We start from the raw sequence: 22,402 nt of genomic DNA, 5'->3' as shown, positions 1-22,402 counted from the left end.
CAAACAGAATAAACGACAATTATAAAGTACTAACCAAAATCTTATAAAAACTCAAATATTAAATAAAACTAAATACCAAAAAATGTATTATATATCCTAAATAAAAGATTATAATAATGTACAATGTCAAGACTTAAAATAAGTAAGAAAAGGCAAAGACATGGTAAACTAAACAAAATTATAATAAAATTAAACTGCCAGAATGAACTGTAAATCAATTTACAGGTCCTACTGTGCACTATACAGTGTACAATTACAGGTCCTACTGTGCACTATACAGTGTACAATTACAGGTCCTACTGTGCACTATACAGTGTACAGTTGAACAGCTGAAAGGTTGCTATTTAACAGAGGCCGCAGCTCCTTTATATATAAGGATTCCATTACTCTCAAATATGACTGGCCGTTCATACAAGTGTCTGATTTTAAAATTCTGGACACTTGTATGAACGGCCAGTCATATTTGAGAGTAATGGAATCCTTATATATAAAGGAGCTGCGGCCTCTGTTAAATAGCCACCTTTCAGCTGTTCAACTGTACACTGTATAGTGCACAGTAGGACCTGTAAATTGATTTATAGTTCATTCTGGCAGTTTAATTTATATATATATATATATATATATATATATATATATATATATATATATATATATATATATATATATATATATGAATGAAAACTCACACCCCAGAAGTGACTCGAACCCATACTCCCAGAAGCAACGCAACTGGTAACTACAGGGCGCCTTAATCCACTTGACCATCACGGCCGTCAAAAGGAAGTGATAGCCGAGGCTATTTGAGCCACTTCCCCGACGGCAACTCGGATGGTAATCTTGGGCATAGCATTTCACCAAATCACCTCATTCTTTGGGGCACACGTGAGGAACACAAATGCGAACAAGCCTGAATGGTCCCCAGGACTATATGCGAATGAAAACTCACACCTCACGTGTGCCCCAAAGAATGAGGTGATTTGGTGAAATGCTATGCCCAAGATTACCATCCGAGTTGCCGTCGGGGAAGTGGCTCAAATAGCCTCGGCTATCACTTCCTTTTGACGGCCGTGATGGTCAAGTGGATTAAGGCGCCCTGTAGTTACCAGTTGCGTTGCTTCTGGGAGTATGGGTTCGAGTCACTTCTGGGGTGTGAGTTTTCATTCGCATATAGTCCTGGGGACCATTCAGGCTTGTTCGCACATATATATATATATATATATATATATATATATATATATATATATATATATATATATATATGTCGTACCTAGTAGCCAGAACTCACTTTTTTTATATATATATATATATATATATATATATATATATATATATATATATATATATGTCGTACCTAGTAGCCAGAACTCACTTTTTGGCCTACTATTCAAGGCCCGATTTGCCTAATAAGCCAAGTTTTCCTGAATTAATATATTTTTTCTAATATTTTTCTTATGAAATGATAAAGCTACCCATTTCATTATGTATGAGGTCAATTTTTTTTTATTGGAGTTAAAATTAACGTAGATATATGACCGAACCTAACCAACCCTACCTAACCTAACCTAACCTATCTTTATAGGTTAGGTTTGGTTAGGTAGCCGAAAAAGTTAGGTTAGGTTAGGTTAGGTAGGTTAGGTAGTCGAAAAACAATTAATTCATGAAAACTTGGCATATTAGGCAAATTGGGCCTTGCATAGTAGGCTGAGAAGTGCGTTCTGGCTACTAGGTACGACATATATATATATATATATATATATATATATATATATATATATATATATATATATTAGCATATTGTGCATATATAGGCCTAGGTTAGGTGTTTAGGTTCTGTTGGCGATTATTTGTATTCAACCCATCCTCGACTCAAGTCCATTACATCCAGCGGTCAACCCCACAGACGCATTCATAAATTTTAACATGCTGTTCACTAAAAACGGGAATTTTCTCAAGTATAAATTAATATTATAATATATTAGCATATTGTGCATATATAGGCATAGGATAGGTTAGGTTAGGTGTTTAGGTTCTGTTGGCGATTATTTGTATTTGTAGTACGTGGGTGAAGCATTTATAGCGTTGTGATTCGAACAAAATTCGTCAGTGAAGCACTTGTTCCGGATATGTTCGAACGTCAGCAGTGTGAGTCGTGTGTAAACCGCTTTTCATTCATAAACAGGGGGTTTGGCGGGTGCATGGAATCACTTTTGGGTCTTTTGTCTGGAGGACGGGCTGTGGTCTTGAGTCGAGGACGGGCTGACACAGTCGTGAGTGCTGTTATAACTACTTCGTAAATCTGGCCCCAGATCTCACACCAGGATCTTAATAACCCGATATCAATTGTTAGTCTTCAAGATCATCTAGCTCTCTTATTAGGCTCTATTTATATAATGAAGTTAAGTTTTTCGACACCACAACAGAGGATAGAGAGTGGACACAAATCCTCTATAGAGCGGCCACAGAAGGATGACAGAGTTACTCCTAGTGTTATTAAAGAGACAAGAGGAAGAGAAATAAAAAACGATGTTGAAATAGAAAATTGGATGGAGGGGGGACCACACTAGGGATAATAATATGTCATTAACTCTATAAACGCAAAATACAACACAAAACACTGCCTTCAAATTGGATAAATTTAGATTAAAAAACTAAATTCGAAAATACTGGCTATAAATAGTATTTATGGGTCAAAGAAATCAAATGGGATTTCATATTTCAATAAAGATATTGCGAGCCAAATTCACGAAGCACTTACGCAAGCACTTACGAACCTGTACATCTTTTCTCAATCTTTGGCGGCTTTGTTTACAATTATTAAACAGTTAATGAGCTCCGAAGCACCAGGAGGCTGTTTTTAACAATAACAACAGTTGATTGGCAAGTTTTCACGCTTGTAAACTGTTTAATAAATGTAAACAAAGCCGTCAAAGATGGAGGAAAGTGATATACACGTTCGTAAGTGCTTGGGTAACATCTTCGTGAATCTGGCCCCAGGAGAGGTTCGAGGTAGTTCCTATATAAACACAAACTACCTCTCAAGCGCCAATATGGCTTCCACAGTTTTTTTATTTTATAATCATGTTTTCAGATCACCTCCGCCAGCCATCACAGTTTAATTGACGAGAAACTCGATCTTTATAAACATGGTCCCATTAGACAGCTTTTCTACTCACTATTAAAGAAATTGGAATTATTGTTCAGTAATTCATTCCCAATTTCAATGGCTTAGTAGTTTATTTAGCAGCGGTAAACTGCGTTTAGTGGTGGTAGGTTGTGTTTAGCGACGGTAGGTTGTGTTTAGCGACGGTAAACTGCGTTTAGTGGCGGTAGGTTGTGTTTAGTGACGGTAGGTTGTGTTTAGCGACGGTAAACTGCGCTTAGCGGCGGTAGGTTGTGTTTAGTGACGGTAGGTTGTGTTTAGCGACGGTAAACTGCGTTTAGCGGCGGTAGGTTGTGTTTAATGGCGGTAGGTTGTGTTTAATGGCGGTAGGTTGTGTTTAGCGACAGTAAGTAGTGTTTAGCGGTGGTAGGTTGTGTTTAGTGAAGGTAGGTTGTGTTTAGTGACGGTAGGTTGTGTTTAGCGACGGTAAACTGCGTTTAGCGGTGGTAGGTTGTGTTTAGTGAAGGTAGGTTGTGTTTAGCGACGGTAAACTGCGTTTAGCGGCGGAAGGTTGTGTTTAATGGCAGTAGGTTGTGTTTAGCGACAGTAAGTAGTGTTTAGAGGCGGTAGGTTGTGTTTAGCGGTGGTAGGTTGTGTTTAGCGGTGGTAGATTGCGTTTAGTGGTGGTAGGTTGTGTTTAATGGCACTAGGTTGTGTTTAATGGCAGTAGGTTGTGTTTAGCGACAGTAAGTAGTGTTTAGCGGCGGAAGGTTGTGTTTAATGGCAGTAGGTTGTGTTTAACGGTGGTAGATTGCGTTTAGTGGTAGTAGGTTGTAATTAAAAGCGGTAGATTGCGTTTTGCGACGGTAGATTGCGTTTAGCGGTGGTAGGTTGTGTTTAGCGGCTGTAGGTTATGTTTAGCGGCGGTAGATTGTGTTTAGCGACGGTAGATTGCGTTTAGCGACGGTAGATTGCGTTTAGCGACGGTAGATTGCGGTTAGCTGTGTTAGGTTGTTTAGCGACGGTAGGTTGTGTTTAGCGGTGGTAGATTGTGTTTAGCGACGGTAGGTTGTGTTTAGCGGCGGTAGATTGTGTTTAGCGACGGTAGGTTGTGTTTAGCGACGGTAGGTTGTGTTTAGCGGCGGTAGGTTGTGTTTAGCGGCGGTAGGTTGTGTTTAGCGGCGGTAGATTGTGTTTAGCGGCGGTAGGTTGTGTTTAGCGGCGGTAGATTGTGTTTAGCGACGGTAGATTGCGTTTAGCGGCGGTAGGTAGTGTTTAGCGACGGTAGGTTGTGTTTAGCGACGGTAGGTTGTGTTTAGCGGCGGTAGGTTGTGTTTAGCGGCGGTAGGTTGCGTTTAGCGACGGTAGATTGCGTTTAGCGGCGGTAGGTTGTGTTTAGCGGCGGTAGGTTGTGTTTAGCGGCGGTAGATTGTGTTTAGCGACGGTAGATTGCGTTTAGCGGCGGTAGGTAGTGTTTAGCGACGGTAGGTTGTGTTTAGCGGCGGTAGATTGTGTTTAGCGACGGTAGGTTGTGTTTAGCGACGGTAGGTTGTGTTTAGCGGCGGTAGGTTGTGTTTAGCGGCTGTAGGTTATGTTTAGCGGCGGTAGATTGTGTTTAGCGACGGTAGATTGCGTTTAGCGGCGGTAGGTTGTGTTTAGCGGTGGTAGATTGTGTTTAGCGACGGTAGGTTGTGTTTAGCGGCGGTAGATTGTGTTTAGCGACGGTAGGTTGTGTTTAGCGACGGTAGGTTGTGTTTAGCGGCGGTAGGTTGTGTTTAGCGGCGGTAGGTTGTGTTTAGCGACGGTAGGTTGTGTTTAGCGACGGTAGATTGCGTTTAGCGACGGTAGATTGCGTTTAGCGACGGTAGACTGCGTTTAGTGGTGGTAGGTTGTGTTTAGCGACGGTAGATTGCATTTAGGAGCGGTAGATTACGTTTAGCGACGGTGGATTACGTTTAGCGACGGTAGATTGCGGTTAGCGGTGGTAGGTTGTGTTTAGTGACGGTAAATTGCGTTTAGCGACGGTAGATTGCGTTTAGCGACGGTAGATTGCGTTTAGCGACGGTAGATTGCGTTTAGCGACGGTAGATTGCGTTTAGCGACGGTAGATTGCGTTTAGCGGTAGTAGATTGCATTTAGTGGTAGTAGATTGTGTTTAGAAGTGGTAGATTGCATTTAGGAGCGGTAGATTACGTTTAGCGACGGTAGATTACGTTTAGCGACGGTAGATTGCGGTTAGCGGTGGTAGGTTGTGATTTGCGGCGGTAGGTTGTGTTTAGTGGCGGTAGATTGTGTTTAGCGACGGTGGGTTATGTTTAACGGCGGTAGATTGTGTTTAGCGACGGTAGATTGTGTTTAGCGGCGGTAAATTGCGTTTAGCGAAGGTAGATTGCGTTTAGCGACGGTAGATTGTATTTAGCGGCGGTAGATTGCGTTTAGTGGTGGTATGTTGTGTTTAGCGACGGTAGGTTGTGTTTAGCGACGGTAGGTTGTGTTTAGCGACGGAAGGTTGTGTTTAGCGACGGTAGGTTGTGTTTAGCGACGGTAGGTTGTGTTTAGCGGCGGAAGGTTGTGTTTAGCGACGGTAGGTTGTGTTTAGCGACGGTAGGTTGTGTTTAGCGACGGTAGGTTGTGTTTAGCGACGGTAGGTTGTGTTTAGCGACGGTAGGTTGTGTTTAGCGACGGTAGGTTGTGTTTAGCGACGGTAGGTTGTGTTTAGCGACAGTAGGTTGCATTTAGCGGCGGTAGGTTGTGTTTAGCGGCGGTAGGTTGTGTTTAGCGGCGGAAGGTTGTGTTTAGCGGCGGAAGGTTGTGTTTAGCGGCGGAAGGTTGTGTTTAGCGGCGGTAGGTTGTGTTTAGCGACGGAAGGTTGTGTTTAGCGGCGGTAGGTTGTGTTTAGCGGCGGTAGGTTGTGTTTAGCGGCGGAAGGTTGTGTTTAGCGGCGGAAGGTTGTGTTTAGCGGCGGAAGGTTGTGTTTAGCGGCGGTAGGTTGTGTTTAGCGACGGAAGGTTGTGTTTAGCGACGGTAGGTTGTGTTTAGCGACGGTAGGTTGTGTTTAGCGGCGGAAGGTTGTGTTTAGCGGCGGTAGGTTGTGTTTAGCGGCGGTAGGTTGTGTTTAGCGGCGGTAGGTTGTGTTTAGCGGCGGAAGGTTGTGTTTAGCGGCGGAAGGTTGTGTTTAGCGGCGGTAGGTTGTGTTTAGCGGCGGAAGGTTGTGTTTAGCGGCGGTAGGTTGTGTTTAGCGACGGAAGGTTGTGTTTAGCGGCGGTAGGTTGTGTTTAGCGGCGGTAGGTTGTGTTTAGCGGCGGAAGGTTGTGTTTAGCGGCGGAAGGTTGTGTTTAGCGGCGGTAGGTTGTGTTTAGCTTTTTTAGGTTGCATTTAGCGGCGGAAGGTTGTATTTAGCGGTTGTAGGTTGTGTTTAGCGGCGGTAGATTGCGTTTAGTGGCGGTAGATTGTGGTTAGCCGTGGTAGATTGCGTTTAACTTCGGTAGGTTGTGTTTAGCGACGGTAGGTTGCGTTTAGTGGCGGTAGATTGCGTTTAACGGCGGTAGATTGTTTTTAGCGGCGGTAGATTGTTTTTAGCGACGGTAGATTGTGTTTAGCGGCGGTAGATTGTTTTTAGCGACGGTAGATTGTTTTTAGCGGCGGTAGATTGTTTTTAGCGGCGGTAGATTGCGTTTAGTGGCGGTAGATTGTGGTTAGCCGTGGTAGATTGCGTTTAACTTCGGTAGGTTGTGTTTAGCGACGGTAGGTTGCGTTTAGCGACGGTAGATTGCGTTTAACGGCGGTAGATTGTTTTTAGCGGCGGTAGATTGTTTTTAGCGACGGTAGATTGTGTTTAGCGGCGGTAGATTGTTTTTAGCGGCGGTAGATTGTTTTTAGCGACGGTAGATTGTGTTTAGCGGCGGTAGGTTGCGTTTAACGGCGGAAGGTTGTGTTTAGCGACGGTAGGTTGTGTTTAGCGACGGTAGGTTGTGTTTAGCGACGGTAGGTTGTGTTTAGCGACGGTAGGTTGTGTTTAGCGACGGTAGGTTGTGTTTAGCGACGGTAGGTTGTGTTTAGCGACGGTAGGTTGTGTTTAGCGACAGTAGGTTGCATTTAGCGGCGGTAGGTTGTGTTTAGCGGCGGTAGGTTGTGTTTAGCGGCGTTAGGTTGTGTTTAGCTTTTTTAGGTTGCATTTAGCGGCGGAAGGTTGTGTTTAGCGGCGGTAGGTTGTGTTTAGCGGCGGTAGGTTGTGTTTAGCGACGGAAGGTTGTGTTTAGCGGCGGTAGGTTGTGTTTAGCGGCGGTAGGTTGTGTTTAGCGGCGGTAGGTTGTGTTTAGCGGCGGTAGGTTGTGTTTAGCGGCGTTAGGTTGTGTTTAGCTTTTTTAGGTTGCATTTAGCGGCGGAAGGTTGTATTTAGCGGTTGTAGGTTGTGTTTAGCGGCGGTAGATTGCGTTTAGTGGCGGTAGATTGTGGTTAGCCGTGGTAGATTGCGTTTAACTTCGGTAGGTTGTGTTTAGCGACGGTAGGTTGCGTTTAGCGACGGTAGATTGCGTTTAACGGCGGTAGATTGTTTTTAGCGGCGGTAGATTGTTTTTAGCGACGGTAGATTGTGTTTAGCGGCGGTAGATTGTTTTTAGCGGCGGTAGATTGTTTTTAGCGACGGTAGATTGTGTTTAGCGGCGGTAGGTTGCGTTTAACGGCGGGAGTTGTGTTTAGCGGCGGTAGATTGTGTTTAGCGGCGGTAGATTGTGTTTAGCGGCGGTAGATTGTGTTTAGCGGCGGTAGGTTGCGTTTAACGGCGGTAGGTTGTGTTTAGCGGCGGTAGATTGTGTTTAGCGACGGTAGGTTTTGTTTAGCGGCGATAGGATGTGTTTAGTGGAGATAGGTTGCGTTTAGCGGAGGTAGGTTGTGTTTAGTGGAGATAGGTTGCGTTTAGCGGAGGTAGGTTGTGTTTAGCGGCGGTAGATTGCGTTTAGCGGCGGTAGATTGCGTTTAGCGGTGGTAGGTTGTGTTTAGCGGCGGTAGGTTGTGTTTAGTGGTGGTAGATTGCGTTTAGCGGCGGTAGATTGCGTTTAGCGACGGTAGGTTGTGTTTAGTGGCGATAGATTGTGTTTAGCGGCGGTAGGTTGTGTTTAGCGGCGGTAGGTTGTGTTTAACGGCGGTAGATTGTGTTTAGCGGCGGTAGATTGTTTAGCGGCGGTAGATTGTGTTTAGCGGCGGTAGATTGTGTTTAGCGGCGGTAGATTGTGTTTAGCGGCGGTAGATTGTGTTTAGCGGCGGTAGATTGTGTTTAGCGACGGTAAATTGCATTTAGCGGCAAGACAGAAAGATAAAGAGAGAGAGAGAGAGAGAGAGAGAGAGAGAGAGAGAGAGAGAGAGAGAGAGAGAGAGAGAGAGAGAGAGAGAGAGAGAGAGAGAGAGAGAGAGAGAGAGAGAGAGAGAGAGAGAGAGAGAGAGAGAGAGAGAGAGAGAGAGAGAGAGAGAGAGAGAGAGAGAGAGAGAGAGAGAGAGAGAGAGAGAGAGAGAGAGAGAGAGAGAGAGAGAGAGAGAGAGAGAGAGAGAGAGAGAGAGAGAGAGAGAGAGAGAGAGAGAGAGAGAGAGAGAGAGAGAGAGAGAGAGAGAGAGAGAGAGAGAGAGAGAGAGAGAGAGAGAGAGAGAGAGAGAGAGAGAGAGAGAGAGAGAGAGAGAGAGAGAGAGAGAGAGAGAGAGAGAGAGAGAGAGAGAGAGAGAGAGAGAGAGAGAGAGAGAGAGAGAGAGAAAGACAGAGAGAGAGATAGAGACAGACAGAGACGGACAGAGAGACCTTCTTTATTAAGATATTGAAACCTAGATCTGTCTCTGTATATCTTACGCAGTATTTCTGTTGTGTCTGTGGTTAAACTTCAAGACAAAAGAGAATTTGTTCAGTCCAAGGAGGTTAATTGTCTTAATAACATTTGCCATACACAGTACAAGACAGACACTGACGTCTGCTGTACTCAAGTGCTAGATCTCAGGACTCATCGGGGGGGAGTATTGATCCTGTGGAGTACCTCATGGTATCCGACTCTGCAACACTGCAAGTCTAAATCCTGTCTAAATCCTACCTAACAGCCTCATCTATGGATCATCAGACTGCTTTTGTTCAGTTTTACAAACTTTCCCAGAAGTTTCTCCAACATAGTGAGGCTCTGATTGGCATTCTGGGTACTCACTGACTCCTTGAAGGCAGTGTGTGAAAATCAGAACACAGTTTCAATAAAGAACTCAAGCTTTTGTGCAACAAAGTGCCGAGGTTGACAGTTGCTGGTCTAATCACATTGCTTGCAACTCCGAGGCTAAAGTTTGGTGGGAATCTATCCACCATAAAGCCTCACAGGGAGCCTCGATCCGACAACTTCGACTCTGGAAATCCTTCTGCATGTCTTACAGACATATCTTTATTGCAGCCAACACCTTCTCTCACACCAACTGAGGAAACACAGCAGTTCAAGGTATATCACCCTGTGTGCCGTCCTCTCCTGCCAATTCAGACAAACTGGTACCTGCATCTACACCTACATCTACAGCTGTCAATCAACAGGTGCCTACAAGACCTGTACAAGGGGCCAAATCAAAACTCTACCAGCCGGAATAGACCTAGAGAGAGTGGTCAAAGGCGTGGACGCCCTAACCAGCGTCCTAAGCCTCCACACTCTCAGTCACAACATAACCATAACCAGGCACAACGTCACCAACCTCTACAAGGCCCTAAACAACATCAGCACCAGTAACACACTCAGCACGGGTCTCAACGCCTGATTCAGCGGCTTAGCTCTGGCGGTCAACTTCCCAGCCTCATAGTACGGCCTTGCTCTCAATGTAATCGCAAGGGACATACGGCTGAAACCTGTCGGAGTGATCTCAGGTGCAATTATTGCCACCGAAGAGGTCATCAAGAGGACACGTGTGGAACCACAAGAGATCTGGATAGACAGGAATAATGTTTAGAGACCTTATCTTGGATCAATCTGAGAAATACTCAGACTTGGTGCACACTCTTACTCGTCAGCACCTTTACTATCCATGCCCAAGCTCTGCAGGTGGCGCTGTGCCTTACCCAGCACAGCAGAATTACACACCACCAACACAGCAGGAACGAGGTCTGCCACCATGCACAGCAGCTACGAGGTCTGCCACCATGCACAGCAGCTACGAGGTCTGCCACCATGCACAGCAGCTACGAGGTCTGCCACCATGCACAGCAGCTACGAGGTCTGCCACCATGCACAGCAGCTACGAGGTCTGCCACCATGCACAGCAGCTACGAGGTCTGCCACCATGCACAGCAGCTACGAGGTCTGCCACCATGCACAGCAGCTACGAGGTCTGCCACCATGCACAGCAGCTACGAGGTCTGCCACCATGCACAGCAGCTACGAGGTTTGCCACCATACACAGCAGCTACGAGGTCTGCCACCAGCACAGCAGCTACGAGGTCTGCCACCATGCACAGCAGCTACGAGGTCTGCCACCATGCACAGCAGCTACGAGGTCTGCCACCATGCACAGCAGCTACGAGGTCTGCCACCATACACAGCAGCTACGAGGTCTGCCACCATGCACAGCAGCTACGAGGTCTGCCACCAGCACAGCAGCTACGAGGTCTGCCACCATGCACAGCAGCTACGAGGTCTGCCACCATGCACAGCAGCTACGAGGTCTGCCACCATGCACAGCAGCTACGAGGTCTGCCACCATGCACAGCAGCTACGAGGTCTGCCACCATGCACAGCAGCTACGAGGTCTGCCACCATGCACAGCAGCTACGAGGTCTGCCACCAGCACAGCAGCTACGAGGTTTGCCACTATACACAGCTGCCTTCTCAAGCAACAAACAGACATGAGGAGTCAATAGATCAGCATATTGTCTGCCAACATCAGGGGGCTTCATGACCAATGTTGGTGATCTCACACACAGCTTTGTGAACACTCATCGTCCTGATGTGGTTGTTGTGCTAGAAACATTTCTAGATGACAGGACCCCTGAGAACTTTGCAACAATTGCCGGTTATACCTCATGGTTGCGCCGAGATAGGCAGGGTCAAGGAGGGGGTGTTGCAGTGTGCACCAGCAAATCTGTGTATGCACAACACATTGATGTGGTCATTCCTGGTCATCTGGAAATCATGTTCTTCAATATTTCCATAAATCCAGGTACCTCATTCTCTTATGTGCAATGTACAGACCTCAATGGCAAGGTGCTTCCCCAATCACCTTCCTAATGGACAACCTTGACTCCCTGCTAATGCAGCACAACTGTCACCACATTATAATTGTTGGTGACCTCAACCAGTATCTTATACAGAGGGAATTTGATGAACTTTTAACAGTCTTCAATCTTGAATGTTTTGTGAACTTTCCCACCCACATGTGAGGCTCGTCCCTCGATCCTGTCGTAACTGACCTTCCTGCGAGTATTGTTCATTGAAGACCTCTGGGGTATGTTGGTTCCTCAGACCACCACTAGGCTTACTACACTCGCTATCCCGACAGGTCGAGGTGAAGAATCGGTTTGAACTACCTGGCTTTGGGGACAGAGGGAACTGGCCAGCCCTGCACATGGCAAATCAGACAGGCTAGCAAATGGGTAGCGAACCCCAAGAGCTTATGGATGAAATTGTCACCTTGAGAATGAGGTTCGACTCTTCAATGACAATGAAGAGCATGTGCTTAACATATGCTCAAAAGGCAGCAAGGAAACTTACAGCTCTACGGCGCATCTCACACCTTCTTGACAGCAAGGGATGTAAAACCTTATATGAAGCACAAGTTCGCTCTTATCTAGAGTATACAGCCCTTTCCTAGATCCCCAGCTCCCCCATCATTCATCAGACTGTTGGACAAGGTGGAGAGACGGGCCAGAAGGCTTAGCTCTAGTCTTGACCAAGTCTGGTGGAAACGGTCTGAACAAGGCTATTCCTCCTGATGCATATAACAGACTCATGATATAAATGGGCATCTAGGAGTAGGTAGGATTACAACTTAGCTGAGATAGGATAACAGCTCTTGCTTGCTGTTTCACCAGGTACGTCATTTGACAGTCCGTGTGAATCCTAGGTCTTAGTTAAAAAAATACAGAGAGAAAGACAGATAGAGCGAGAGAGAGAGAGAGAGAGAGAGAGAGAGAGAGAGAGAGAGAGAGAGAGAGAGAGAGAGAGAGAGAGAGAGAGAGAGAGAGAGAGAGAGAGAGAGAGAGAGAGAGAGAGAGAGAGAGAGAAAGAGAGAGAGAGAAGGAGAGAGAAGAGTCCGGGTGATCTTGTTATCAGGGCCCGGCAGGCAGGGGCCACAAAGTTATCAGTAGCATGATTCATGGCTCATCCCAAGGTGGACCTCACTAACTTTGCCCCTCGGAGCTGGTCCTCCTACTCCCCTCCCCTCCCCCTCCCCTCCCCCTCCCCACCCCCCACCCCACCCCTGCCACCACTCCACTATAAAAACACAACCTCCTCACTCGCTTAATATTTTACTGCATATGTTTTCAGGGATGGATTAAGTAACTACAGTAGATGGACTTGAGAAAATATAATTACATCTCGGATTGTGCGGAGTTAAAATCGTCTTGGAAAATATTGTATAGTTGGCCATCACGAAATTAGTATTAAATTGTTTTTAATCTTTTAATCACAACCCGTTCACAGACTATGCTCCTCTATGCTGTGGCGGAGCATAGACGTAATAAGTCAATTGTAACGCGCTCCGAAAATCGGCATTTTACTGATTATAAATTAATACAACTTTATACTCGGTACTTTAATTTATAATTAGTCCTAGGATAATTAAATTTGGTGTTTTAGGTCTATTAGATAATATTTGAATTCTCAGTACACGTTTGAAGGAGTAGAGAGATGTATTTTGAACACGGGAACAAATACAAGTATTGAACAAGCACAATTTGAGTGATCAAACTCAAACTGTTTTACGCTGTTTCGAGTCGTGTGTAAAGTGCGTTTAATTTCATAAACAGTTGGGATTGACTTTTCTTCAAACCCTCCCATCTGCTCAACTAATACGTCTGATTGTGGACTTTGTGGTCCCTCAACGCGCAAGTTACAAAGCACTATGAACAGCCGAGGCACTTGCATATCTCCTTGTGCTATATACCGATAGGTTAGGCTAGGCTAGGCTAGGCTAGGCTAGGCTAGGCTAGGTTAGGTTAGGTTAGGTTAGTTTAGGCTAGGCTAGGCTTAGGCTAGGTTAGGCGGGTTGCATAGGTTCGTACGTCTCTGGCCCAGTATTGGTCAAGCATTAAACTTACTGTAAACTCAAAATAAATAAATCTCTATTTCTGCTCCTCCGACCTCGGCGCGAAACTCAACTCCTTTTTCATCGAGATTAGGAAAAAGGAATGAATGGGTTTGATGTCAAACCTTTAATGCCTATATAGTTAATTTAGTAGATTCATTCTATTTTTTATTTTCAGTTCTGAGACTGATGATTTTAGTGTAACTTTAGCTTGTAACATAACATGTCACATAAAGCTAAATAGATATTGTGACGCACTGATGACGACGCGGGGAAAATGAACCTCGTTTTCTAGAGTAAAGACGTCATTTTCAGCCTCTTTTTATGACTAACTAAAGTGTTTATGTATAATGGAATTAACACAACACCAGCGACAATTTATTTCCACCTGATGCATTAACAACTTGGTGGTGATGTGGGAGGTTTTTCTCCCACATTATGCGCCGCCATATTTAATATTTCTGTGTTACAAAATGAGTTTATTTCTGTGTTACAAAATGAGTTTATTTCCGGAAAATTTTTTATATATTTTTTCCAGGTTCAACATGCAGTACCAACATTATAGTAAGCTAATGTGTTTGATATCTTCTTGATTTCATTATTTCTAAATGGTTTAGGGTAGCTTTGGGTCAATCTCCGGACCCTGCCACCATAACTACCACTATTGCTACCACTATTACTACCACTACCACCACTACTACCACTGCTACTACCACCTTCACCACCACTACCTCTACTACCACCACAGTCTATCTTTACCACCACCACATTCTACCTCTACTACCACCACAGTCTACCTCTACTACCACCACAGTCTACCACTACCACCACCACAATCTACCACTCCCACCACCACAGTCTACCACTACCACCACCTCAGTCTACCTCTATCACCACCACATCCACAGTCTACCACTACCACAACCACAGTCTACCACTACCACCACGACAGTCTATCACTACCACCACCATAGTCTACCACTACCACCACCACAACCACAACTACCACTACCACCACCACAACCACATTCTACCACCACCACTACCACAGTCTACCTCTACTACCACCACAGTCTACCACTACCACCCCCACAATCTACCACTCCCACCACCACAGTCTACCACTACCACCACCTCAGTCTACCACTACCACAACCACAACCACAGTCTACCACTACCACCACGACAGTCTATCACTACCACTACCATAGTCTACCACTACCACCACCACAGTCTACCACTACCACCACCACTACCACCACCACTACCACAACTACCACCATAAGTCAGTACTCGTACTCTCTCCATCTCTGAGCTGATGCTGATGGCTGATCTGGACCTTGAGTGGCCGGGCCGGACGCTCACAGGGGGCCCGAGTCTTGAGCTGAAACACAAGAAACACAACATTACCACAACTGCTTCTCACACACAAGAAACACAACATTACCACAACTGCTTCACACACAAGAAACACAACATTACCACAACTGCTTCACACACAAGAAACACAACATTACCACAACTGCTTCTCACACACAAGAAACACAACATTACCACAACTGCTTCACACACAAGAAACACAACATTACCACAACTGCTTCACACACAAGAAACACAACATTACCACAACTGCTTCACACACAAGAAACACAACATTACCACAACTGCTTCTCACACACAAGAAACACAACATTACCACAACTGCTTCACACACAAGAAACACAACATTACCACAACTGCTTCACACACACAAGAAACACAACATTACCACAACTGCTTCACACACAAGAAACACAACATTACCACAACTGCTTCACACACAAGAAACACAACATTACCACAACTGCTTCACACACAAGAAACACAACATTACCACAACTGCTTCACACACAAGAAACACAACATTACCACAACTGCTTCACACACAAGAAACACAACATTACCACAACTGCTTCACACACAAGAAACACAACATTACCACAACTGCTTCACACACAAGAAACACAACATTACCACAACTGCTTCACACACACAAGAAACACAACATTACCACAACTACACACAACACCTAAACACACCTCCAATGTTCATAGTATTGACTGTGAACATAATCATTCAGAAATGTTTACAGGAAGGGGGACTTATTGTAATACTGTTTAAAATCAATATAATCTTGCAATATATTGTCCACGTGTGGTCATGTTGGCTTCCAGGTATGAGTATAGAAAGGGACAAAGACTGTAGCAATCTATATCTATAAGAGAGTATGTCTGTTGGAGAATGAAAGCCAGACGTTTGAGGCTAGCCTCACTAAACCTTGCAGGATTAATGGTGATATTGGGTGGGGGGGGGGGGAAGTCATAGTGGGTCGGGTTAGGACGGTAGCCCCCCTTCCCCCCCATAAAGGGGGGGCATGGGCCCCAATGCCCCTGCATTATGAAGGCTGAGGAAGTGAAATGTTCTGCCCCATGTCCCTAGACTTTAGCATTAGTTCAAATTGCTTGAACTTACTGACTCCCAACGACCTGAAAGTACTAGTATAAAAAGCTATGATTTGTTCAGATCTGAAACCTACATCTATGGACAGCACAAAACGTCCACTAGACTGTGCGACACAGTGGGTGCAAGGATCAGGTTGGGTTACCGTTACCTGTGGCAGGTGGCTGCAGGTGACGGGTCTCCCAATCCTGAACACTCCAGTTGCAAACTCTGTGAGCAGGAACTACGGCATGATCTCCCGCACTACATCACTGAATGCCCAGTTATTAGACCTTTCAGACCAGTTAGCATGAGGTACCTGGAGCTTTGCAATTACTTTATTCACTCTCGTATTCTTGAAGATATCCTCACAGTATACCCAAAATTTGCCAGTGCCGGCTATTAAACATATGGCTCTGTATGACTAACCATCCTGCGAGATGGGGACTTGTATTACCACTGCTATCTTATTCAATCTTGTTTTGTTGATATCCTCAAAATGCATCCGGAGTCTGCCAGTGCAGACTGCTTATCACATGCCTCTGTATGACTAACCATCCTGTGTGATGGGGATTTTTTAGCATCACGTAGCTGGCTTTTTGACACACTGTACTTCCCTTCATATAGTCTAGGGCAGCGGCACAAATGCACGTGTATCTTAATGTGTTAATACAAAAAAATATACAAAAATATAACAAATTTAAAAAGGTGAGTTTAGTTATTGCCTTTCCAAACGTATGATCAGATGACAGATTTCCATTCTGAGTGAAACCTTAATGATACAATAATAATGTATTATAATTCGGGGTTATCTTGAGTTATCTTGAGATGACTTCGGGGCTTTTTAGTGTCCCGCGGCCCGGTCCTCGACCAGGCCTCCACCCCCAGGAAGCAGCCCGTGACAGCTGACTAACACCCAGGTACCTATTTTACTGCTAGATAACAGGGGGCATAGGGTGAAAGAAACTCTACCCATTGTTTCTCGCCGGCGCCTGGGATCGAACCCGGGACCACAGGATCACAAGTCCAGCGTGCTGTCCGCTCGGCCGACCGGCTCCCTTTATTGTCATTGGAGGAGTACGTAGGCGGGGTACTGGAACAAAGGCCTCGTAGCCTGGTGGATAGCGCTCAGGACTCGTAATTCTCTGGCGCGGGTTCGATTCCCGCACGAGGCAGAAACAAATGGGCAAAGTTTCTTTCACCCTAAATGCCCCTGTTACCTAGCAGTAAATAGGTACCTGGGAGTTAGTCAGCTGTCACGGGCTGCTTCCTGGGGGTGGAGGCCTGGTCGAGGACCGGGCCGCGGGGACACTAAAAAGCCCCGAAATCATCTCAAGATAACCTCAAGAAGGACTCCTGGAGTTCGGAGCTCGCGCGTCTCTTCCAGTAATATAAGAAGACACATTTCCTTATTGCGCACTGCGGTAATGATCCTTGCGTGGATTGTCCCATCTGTTGTGTCTGGGATGGGGTACACTCTACACTGTGCTTGCCCTCGGGGAACCTGGACCTGGGTTTCGGCCCAACCACTTGGGCTGTGGACGGTAGAGCGACGGTCTCGCTTCATGCAGGTCGGCGTTCAATCCCCCGACCGTCCACACGTGATTGGCCACTATTCCTTCCCTCCGTCCCATCCCAAATAACTCGTCTAACAACAAGTCAACTGCACCACAGCAAGGAAATTTCACCACAATTACCACAGGCAGATAACAACAGCCTGATAAACCACAAGTCCCACTTTTCTACACACAATTGTTGTAATTCCTATCATTATGACTCATTGTGAATATATGATGAGTATAAGGATGAGCCGGAAGTCACAGTCTGTGGGGGGGGGGGAGAGAAACAAACAGACGCGACTCGTAAAAAACACCACGTGTGTGTGTGTGTGTGTGTGTGTGTGTGTGTGTGTGTGTGTGTGTGTGTGTGTGTGTGTGTGTGTGTGTGTGTGTGTGTGTGAGAGTGTGTGTGTACTCACCTATATGTACTCACCTATATGTGCTTGCAGGATCGAGCATTGACTCTTGGATCCCGCCTTTCTAGCTATCGGTTGTTTACAGCAATGACTCCTGTCCCATTTCCCTATCATACCTAGTTTTAAAAGTATGAATAGTATTTGCTTCCACAACCTGTTCCCCAAGTGCATTCCATTTTTCTACTACTCTCACGCTAAAAGAAAACTTCCTAACATCTCTGTGACTCATCTGAGTTTCCAGTTTCCACCCATGTCCCCTCGTTCTGTTATTATTACGTGTGAACATTTCATCTATTTCCACTTTGTCAATTCCCCTGAGTATTTTATATGTCCCTATCATATCTCCTCTCTCCCTTCTTTTCTCTAGTGTCGTAAGGTTCAGTTCCTTCAGCCGCTCTTCATATCCCATCCCTCGTAGCTCTGGGACAAGCCTCGTCGCAAACCTCTGAACCTTCTCCAGTTTCTTTATGTGTTTCTTCAGGTGGGGGCTCCATGATGGCGCGGCATACTCTAAGACGGGTCTCACGTAGGCAGTGTAAAGCGCCCTAAAAGCTTCCTCATTTAGGTTTCTGAATGAAGTTCTAATTTTCGCCAGTGTAGAGTACGCTGCTGTCGTTATCCTATTTATATGTGCCTCAGGAGTTAGATTAGGTGTCACATCCACTCCCAGGTCTCTTTCTCGAAACGTTACAGGTAGGCTGTTCCCCTTCATTGTGTACTGTCCCTTTGGTCTCCTGTCACCTGATCCCATTTCCATAACTTTACATTTACTGGTGTTAAACTCCAGTAGCCATTTCCCTGACCATCTCTGCAGCCTGTTTAAGTCCTCTTGGAGGATCCTACAATCCTCGTCTGTCACAACTCTTCTCATTAATTTTGCGTCATCTGCAAACATCGACATGTATGATTCCACTCCTGTAAACATATCATTTACGTAAATTAGAAAGAGGATTGGTCCCAGCACCGATCCTTGAGGTACTCCACTTGTTACTGTTCGCCAGTCCGACTTTTCGCCCCTTACCATTACCCTCTGGCTCCTTCCTGTTAGGTAGTTCTTCACCCATACTAGGGCCTTTCCGCTTACTCCTGCCTGCCTCTCAAGTTTGTATAGCAGTCTCATGTGCGGTACCGTATCAAAGGCCTTTTGGCAGTCAAGAAATATGCAGTCTGCCCAGCCTTCTCTGTCCTGCCTTATCCTTGTTACTTTATCATAGAATTCTAAAAGGTTTGTTAGGCATGATTTCCCTGTCCAGAACCCATGTTGGTGCTTGTTTACAAACCCAATGCTCTCCAGGTGCTCAACAAGTCTTAGCCTAATTATTCTTTCAAGAATTTTGCAGGGGATGCTTGTCAGTGATACGGGTCTGTAGTTAAGTGCCTCCTCCCTATCACCCTTTTTGAAAATCGGTACGACATTTGCCTCCTTCCAGCAACTGGGCAATTCTCCCGACATAAGTGACTCATTAAAGATCATTGCCAGAGGCACGCTGAGAGCCTGCGCTGCCTCTTTGAGTATCCACGGTGATACTTTGTCTGGTCCAACAGCTTTATTTGCATCCAGTGTTGTCAACTGTTTCATTACATCCTCTGCTGTCACCTCTATATCCGATAGTCTTTCATCTTGGGTAATCTCTTCTAACAATGGGAGCTGCTCAGGCTCGGTTGTGAACACTCCATGGAATTTTGCATTCAGTACCTCGCAGATTTCCTTGTCGCTTTCTGTATATGCCCCTTCTGTTTTCCTCAGTCTTGTCACTTGGTCATTTACCGACATCTTCCTTCTTATATGGCTATGTAGTAATTTTGGTTGCTTTTTCGCTTTGACTGCAATATCGTTCTCATAATTCCTTTCCGACACTCGTCTTATGTTAATGTAATCATTCCTAGCTCTGTTACATCTAATCCTGTTGTCCTCTGTCCTTTGTCTTCTGTACTTCCTCCACTCCCTCCTGCTTCTCACCTTTGCTTCCTGACACTGTCTATTAAACCATGGGTTATTATATTCCCTCCTGCTTTTTTCCTTTATTGTTGGAATAAATCTATCTTCAGCCTCCTTGCATTTCAATATGACTTGGTTCATCATACCTTGCACTGTTTTTCCTCTAAGTTCTTCCTCCCACTGCACTTCTCCCAGGTAGTCCCTTAACCTTCTGTAGTCCCCTTTTCTGTAATCAAGTCTCCTTTCCCGGACCTCTTGTCCTTTGGTCACAATTTTAAGCTCCATCTTGTAGTCAAAGACTAGGACACAATGGTCACTAGCTCCTAGTGGTATTTCATGTTCCAACTGCTCGATGTCTTCTACATTCTGAGTGATAATGTGATCTAATAGGCTGGGCGTATCCCCTCCTCTTTCCCTAGTATCTTCTTTCACATGCTGTGTTAGGAAATTCCTGTCAATAACGTCTACCAGCTTCGCTCCCCAGGTCTCCTCCCCGCCATGGGGATTCCTCGTTTCCCAATTTATCTCTCCGTGATTTAGGTCCCCCATGACCAGCAGCTTCGCTCTCATTCTATGCGCTAAAGTTGCTGCCCTCTGCAGTTCATCCATACATGTCTTGTTGCTGTCCTCGTACTCCTGCCTGGGCCTTCTACTGTTTGGTGGGGGATTGTAGAGTATCAAGATTACAATCTTCTTCCCATCCACTGTCAGAGTTCCATGTATGAAGCTTGTGCTTTCATTGGTACCCGGATTTTCCAGCTCATCAAACTTCCATTTCCGCTTTATTAGTAGTGCCACTCCTCCTCCCTGTCTCTGTGTCCTTTCTTTTCTTATCACCTGGTACCCCTCTGGAAAGATTGCATCCGAGATCATGCCATTTATATTAGTTTCCACTATTGCCACTATGTCTGGGTCTGCCTCACTAACTCTTTCTTTTATCTCTTCTGCTTTATTGGCTACCCCATCAGCATTGGTGTACCAAACCTTGAGACTCTTCTTGGAAACTCGGGTGTCAGAGTTCCCCCTTTCACCAGGGGTCTGGGGGGAACTGTGGGGTGTCTGGGGGGCAAGTGGGGGCTGTGGGGGTGAGTGGGGGGGTGCTAGGGGGGTGCCTGGGAGTGCCTGGTAGGCGAATGGGGTCTGGGCATCTAGGGGGGTAGGAAGGGCATAATGGGTCTGAAAGTTAGGGGTCTGAATAGCATAGGGGGGTTGAGAAATAGAGTGAGACTGAGAGTCAGATAGAGGTTGAGAGGTTGGGGGGAAGAGGGATACAGAGGGCGGAGAGCTGAGATGAGAATGGAGCATGGGTGCTGGGAGTGGAAGAGAGGGTATATTAGTTAGGGGGGAATCGGGGGTAGGTGGGGGTTTTGGGGTAGAAGAGGGGAAGAGGGAGATGGGGGAAGGTGTTAGGGGGTCACAAGGTGAGGGGGTTAAATGTGGGCTGGAGGTGCATAGGAGGGGTGAGGGTTGGGTGGGGTTTGGGGGTGAGTGGAAGAGGGGTGCAGTGGAAGCTGGGATGGAGTAGATGGAATTGAAGTCAATGGGGTAGAAGGGGCAGGGGAGTGGGAAGGGGTATTTGGGGAGGGGGGATGGGAAGGTGGGTTTGGGGAGGGCATGGCTTGACCCACTGGGGTCGCTGACAAGTGTGATGTAGCAGGGGCAGGGGAATCGTTGTGGAGGTGCAAATGTGGAAGGGACAGGGGGGTTGTGGGAGGCTGAGGCAGGGGGGATGTATAGGAGGGCTGAGTTGGGGAGGATGCGACCTGGGAGGTGACCTGGGAGGTGCCCTGGGAGGTGACCTGGGATGTGACCTGGGAGGTGAGACTATTTCGGTGTCGTTGTTGCCATCTATTTTTGTGGGCTGTTTGCTCATCTTTCGTCATAAACCTCTCTATAAACACATTGTAATGGGTTTCACTTCCTCTGAGTAAATGCTTGCTCCTCATTATGTACTCCACTGCCTCCTCATTGGAGAATTGCACCAGAACAGGTCTATTCTTGGTACAATTGTAAGGTCCAACCCGTCGATTGATATCCACCTCGCGTTCTGCCATCTCTGCTCCAATACACCTCAATATCTCGTGCAATTCGTATTTTTCTGTTTCTATTCTCTCTTGTCTTGTTGGTGCCCTAGATTCGAATAATCCATGTATTATAATAGACCGTCTCCTCAGTAATTCATTGTCATGCTGGTAGCCTGTCCCCTGGGGATTCCCCATCCCAACCGCAGTCACTAACCCATCCCCCATTACTCCTCTATCCTTAGCCATGCTGCTAATCCTTCCTAATTCGTTTGTGATACGAGCACATTCCCTCTCCCAGTCCTCTCTTCCCTTCCTAATCTCTTCCTGAACATAGAGCATAAATTCTTGTTTCTGCCTCTCTACCGCATCCTGTATTTGCTGAAATACCTCACTTTTAATCCCCTGGATTAGATCCTCCAACCAATCACTCCTTCTCTCTACAAATTTCCCTATTAATTTGTCTATAAATCTGTCCTCCTCCTCATCCCTGCTGGTGATTGACCTTGAACCCCTTCTAGTCATTGCAGTAACAATCCAGCCAAAAAGGCGCTCCTCAATACCTTGCACAATCTGCCAACACAATAGGTGAGTGAATCTCCAATCGTCGTCCCACGTGGTGATAGAAGGGTTGCTGCGAGGTG

The 22,402-nt window shown here is 45.9% G+C and overlaps 1 protein-coding gene across 15 annotated transcripts in view; it reads right to left on the bottom strand.

Annotated features, from left to right (window-relative positions):
• The window catches only part of LOC123756175 (putative protein kinase C delta type homolog), a 245,601-nt gene that overhangs the window by 141,711 nt on the left and 81,488 nt on the right, over positions 1-22,402 (bottom strand). For 6 of the 15 annotated variants that reach the window (XM_069336615.1, XM_069336619.1, XM_069336616.1 and 3 more), the window contains exon 3: positions 14,639-14,732. The exons of 1 other annotated variant lie outside the window; for it this stretch is intronic. In XM_069336615.1, the coding sequence (XP_069192716.1) occupies positions 14,639-14,732 (94 nt within the window). The remainder of the gene's footprint in view (positions 1-14,638; positions 14,733-22,402) is intronic. 8 more of the 15 variants (XM_069336622.1, XM_069336628.1, XM_069336625.1 and 5 more) reach the window with 3 other exon arrangements.

The sequence above is a fragment of the Procambarus clarkii genome, chromosome 36 (genome assembly GCF_040958095.1).
Source record: "Procambarus clarkii isolate CNS0578487 chromosome 36, FALCON_Pclarkii_2.0, whole genome shotgun sequence".
NCBI classification, from domain to species: domain Eukaryota; kingdom Metazoa; phylum Arthropoda; class Malacostraca; order Decapoda; family Cambaridae; genus Procambarus; species Procambarus clarkii.
The sequence above is the reverse complement of the archived record's forward strand: the minus strand, read 5'-3'. Positions and strand labels throughout refer to the sequence as shown.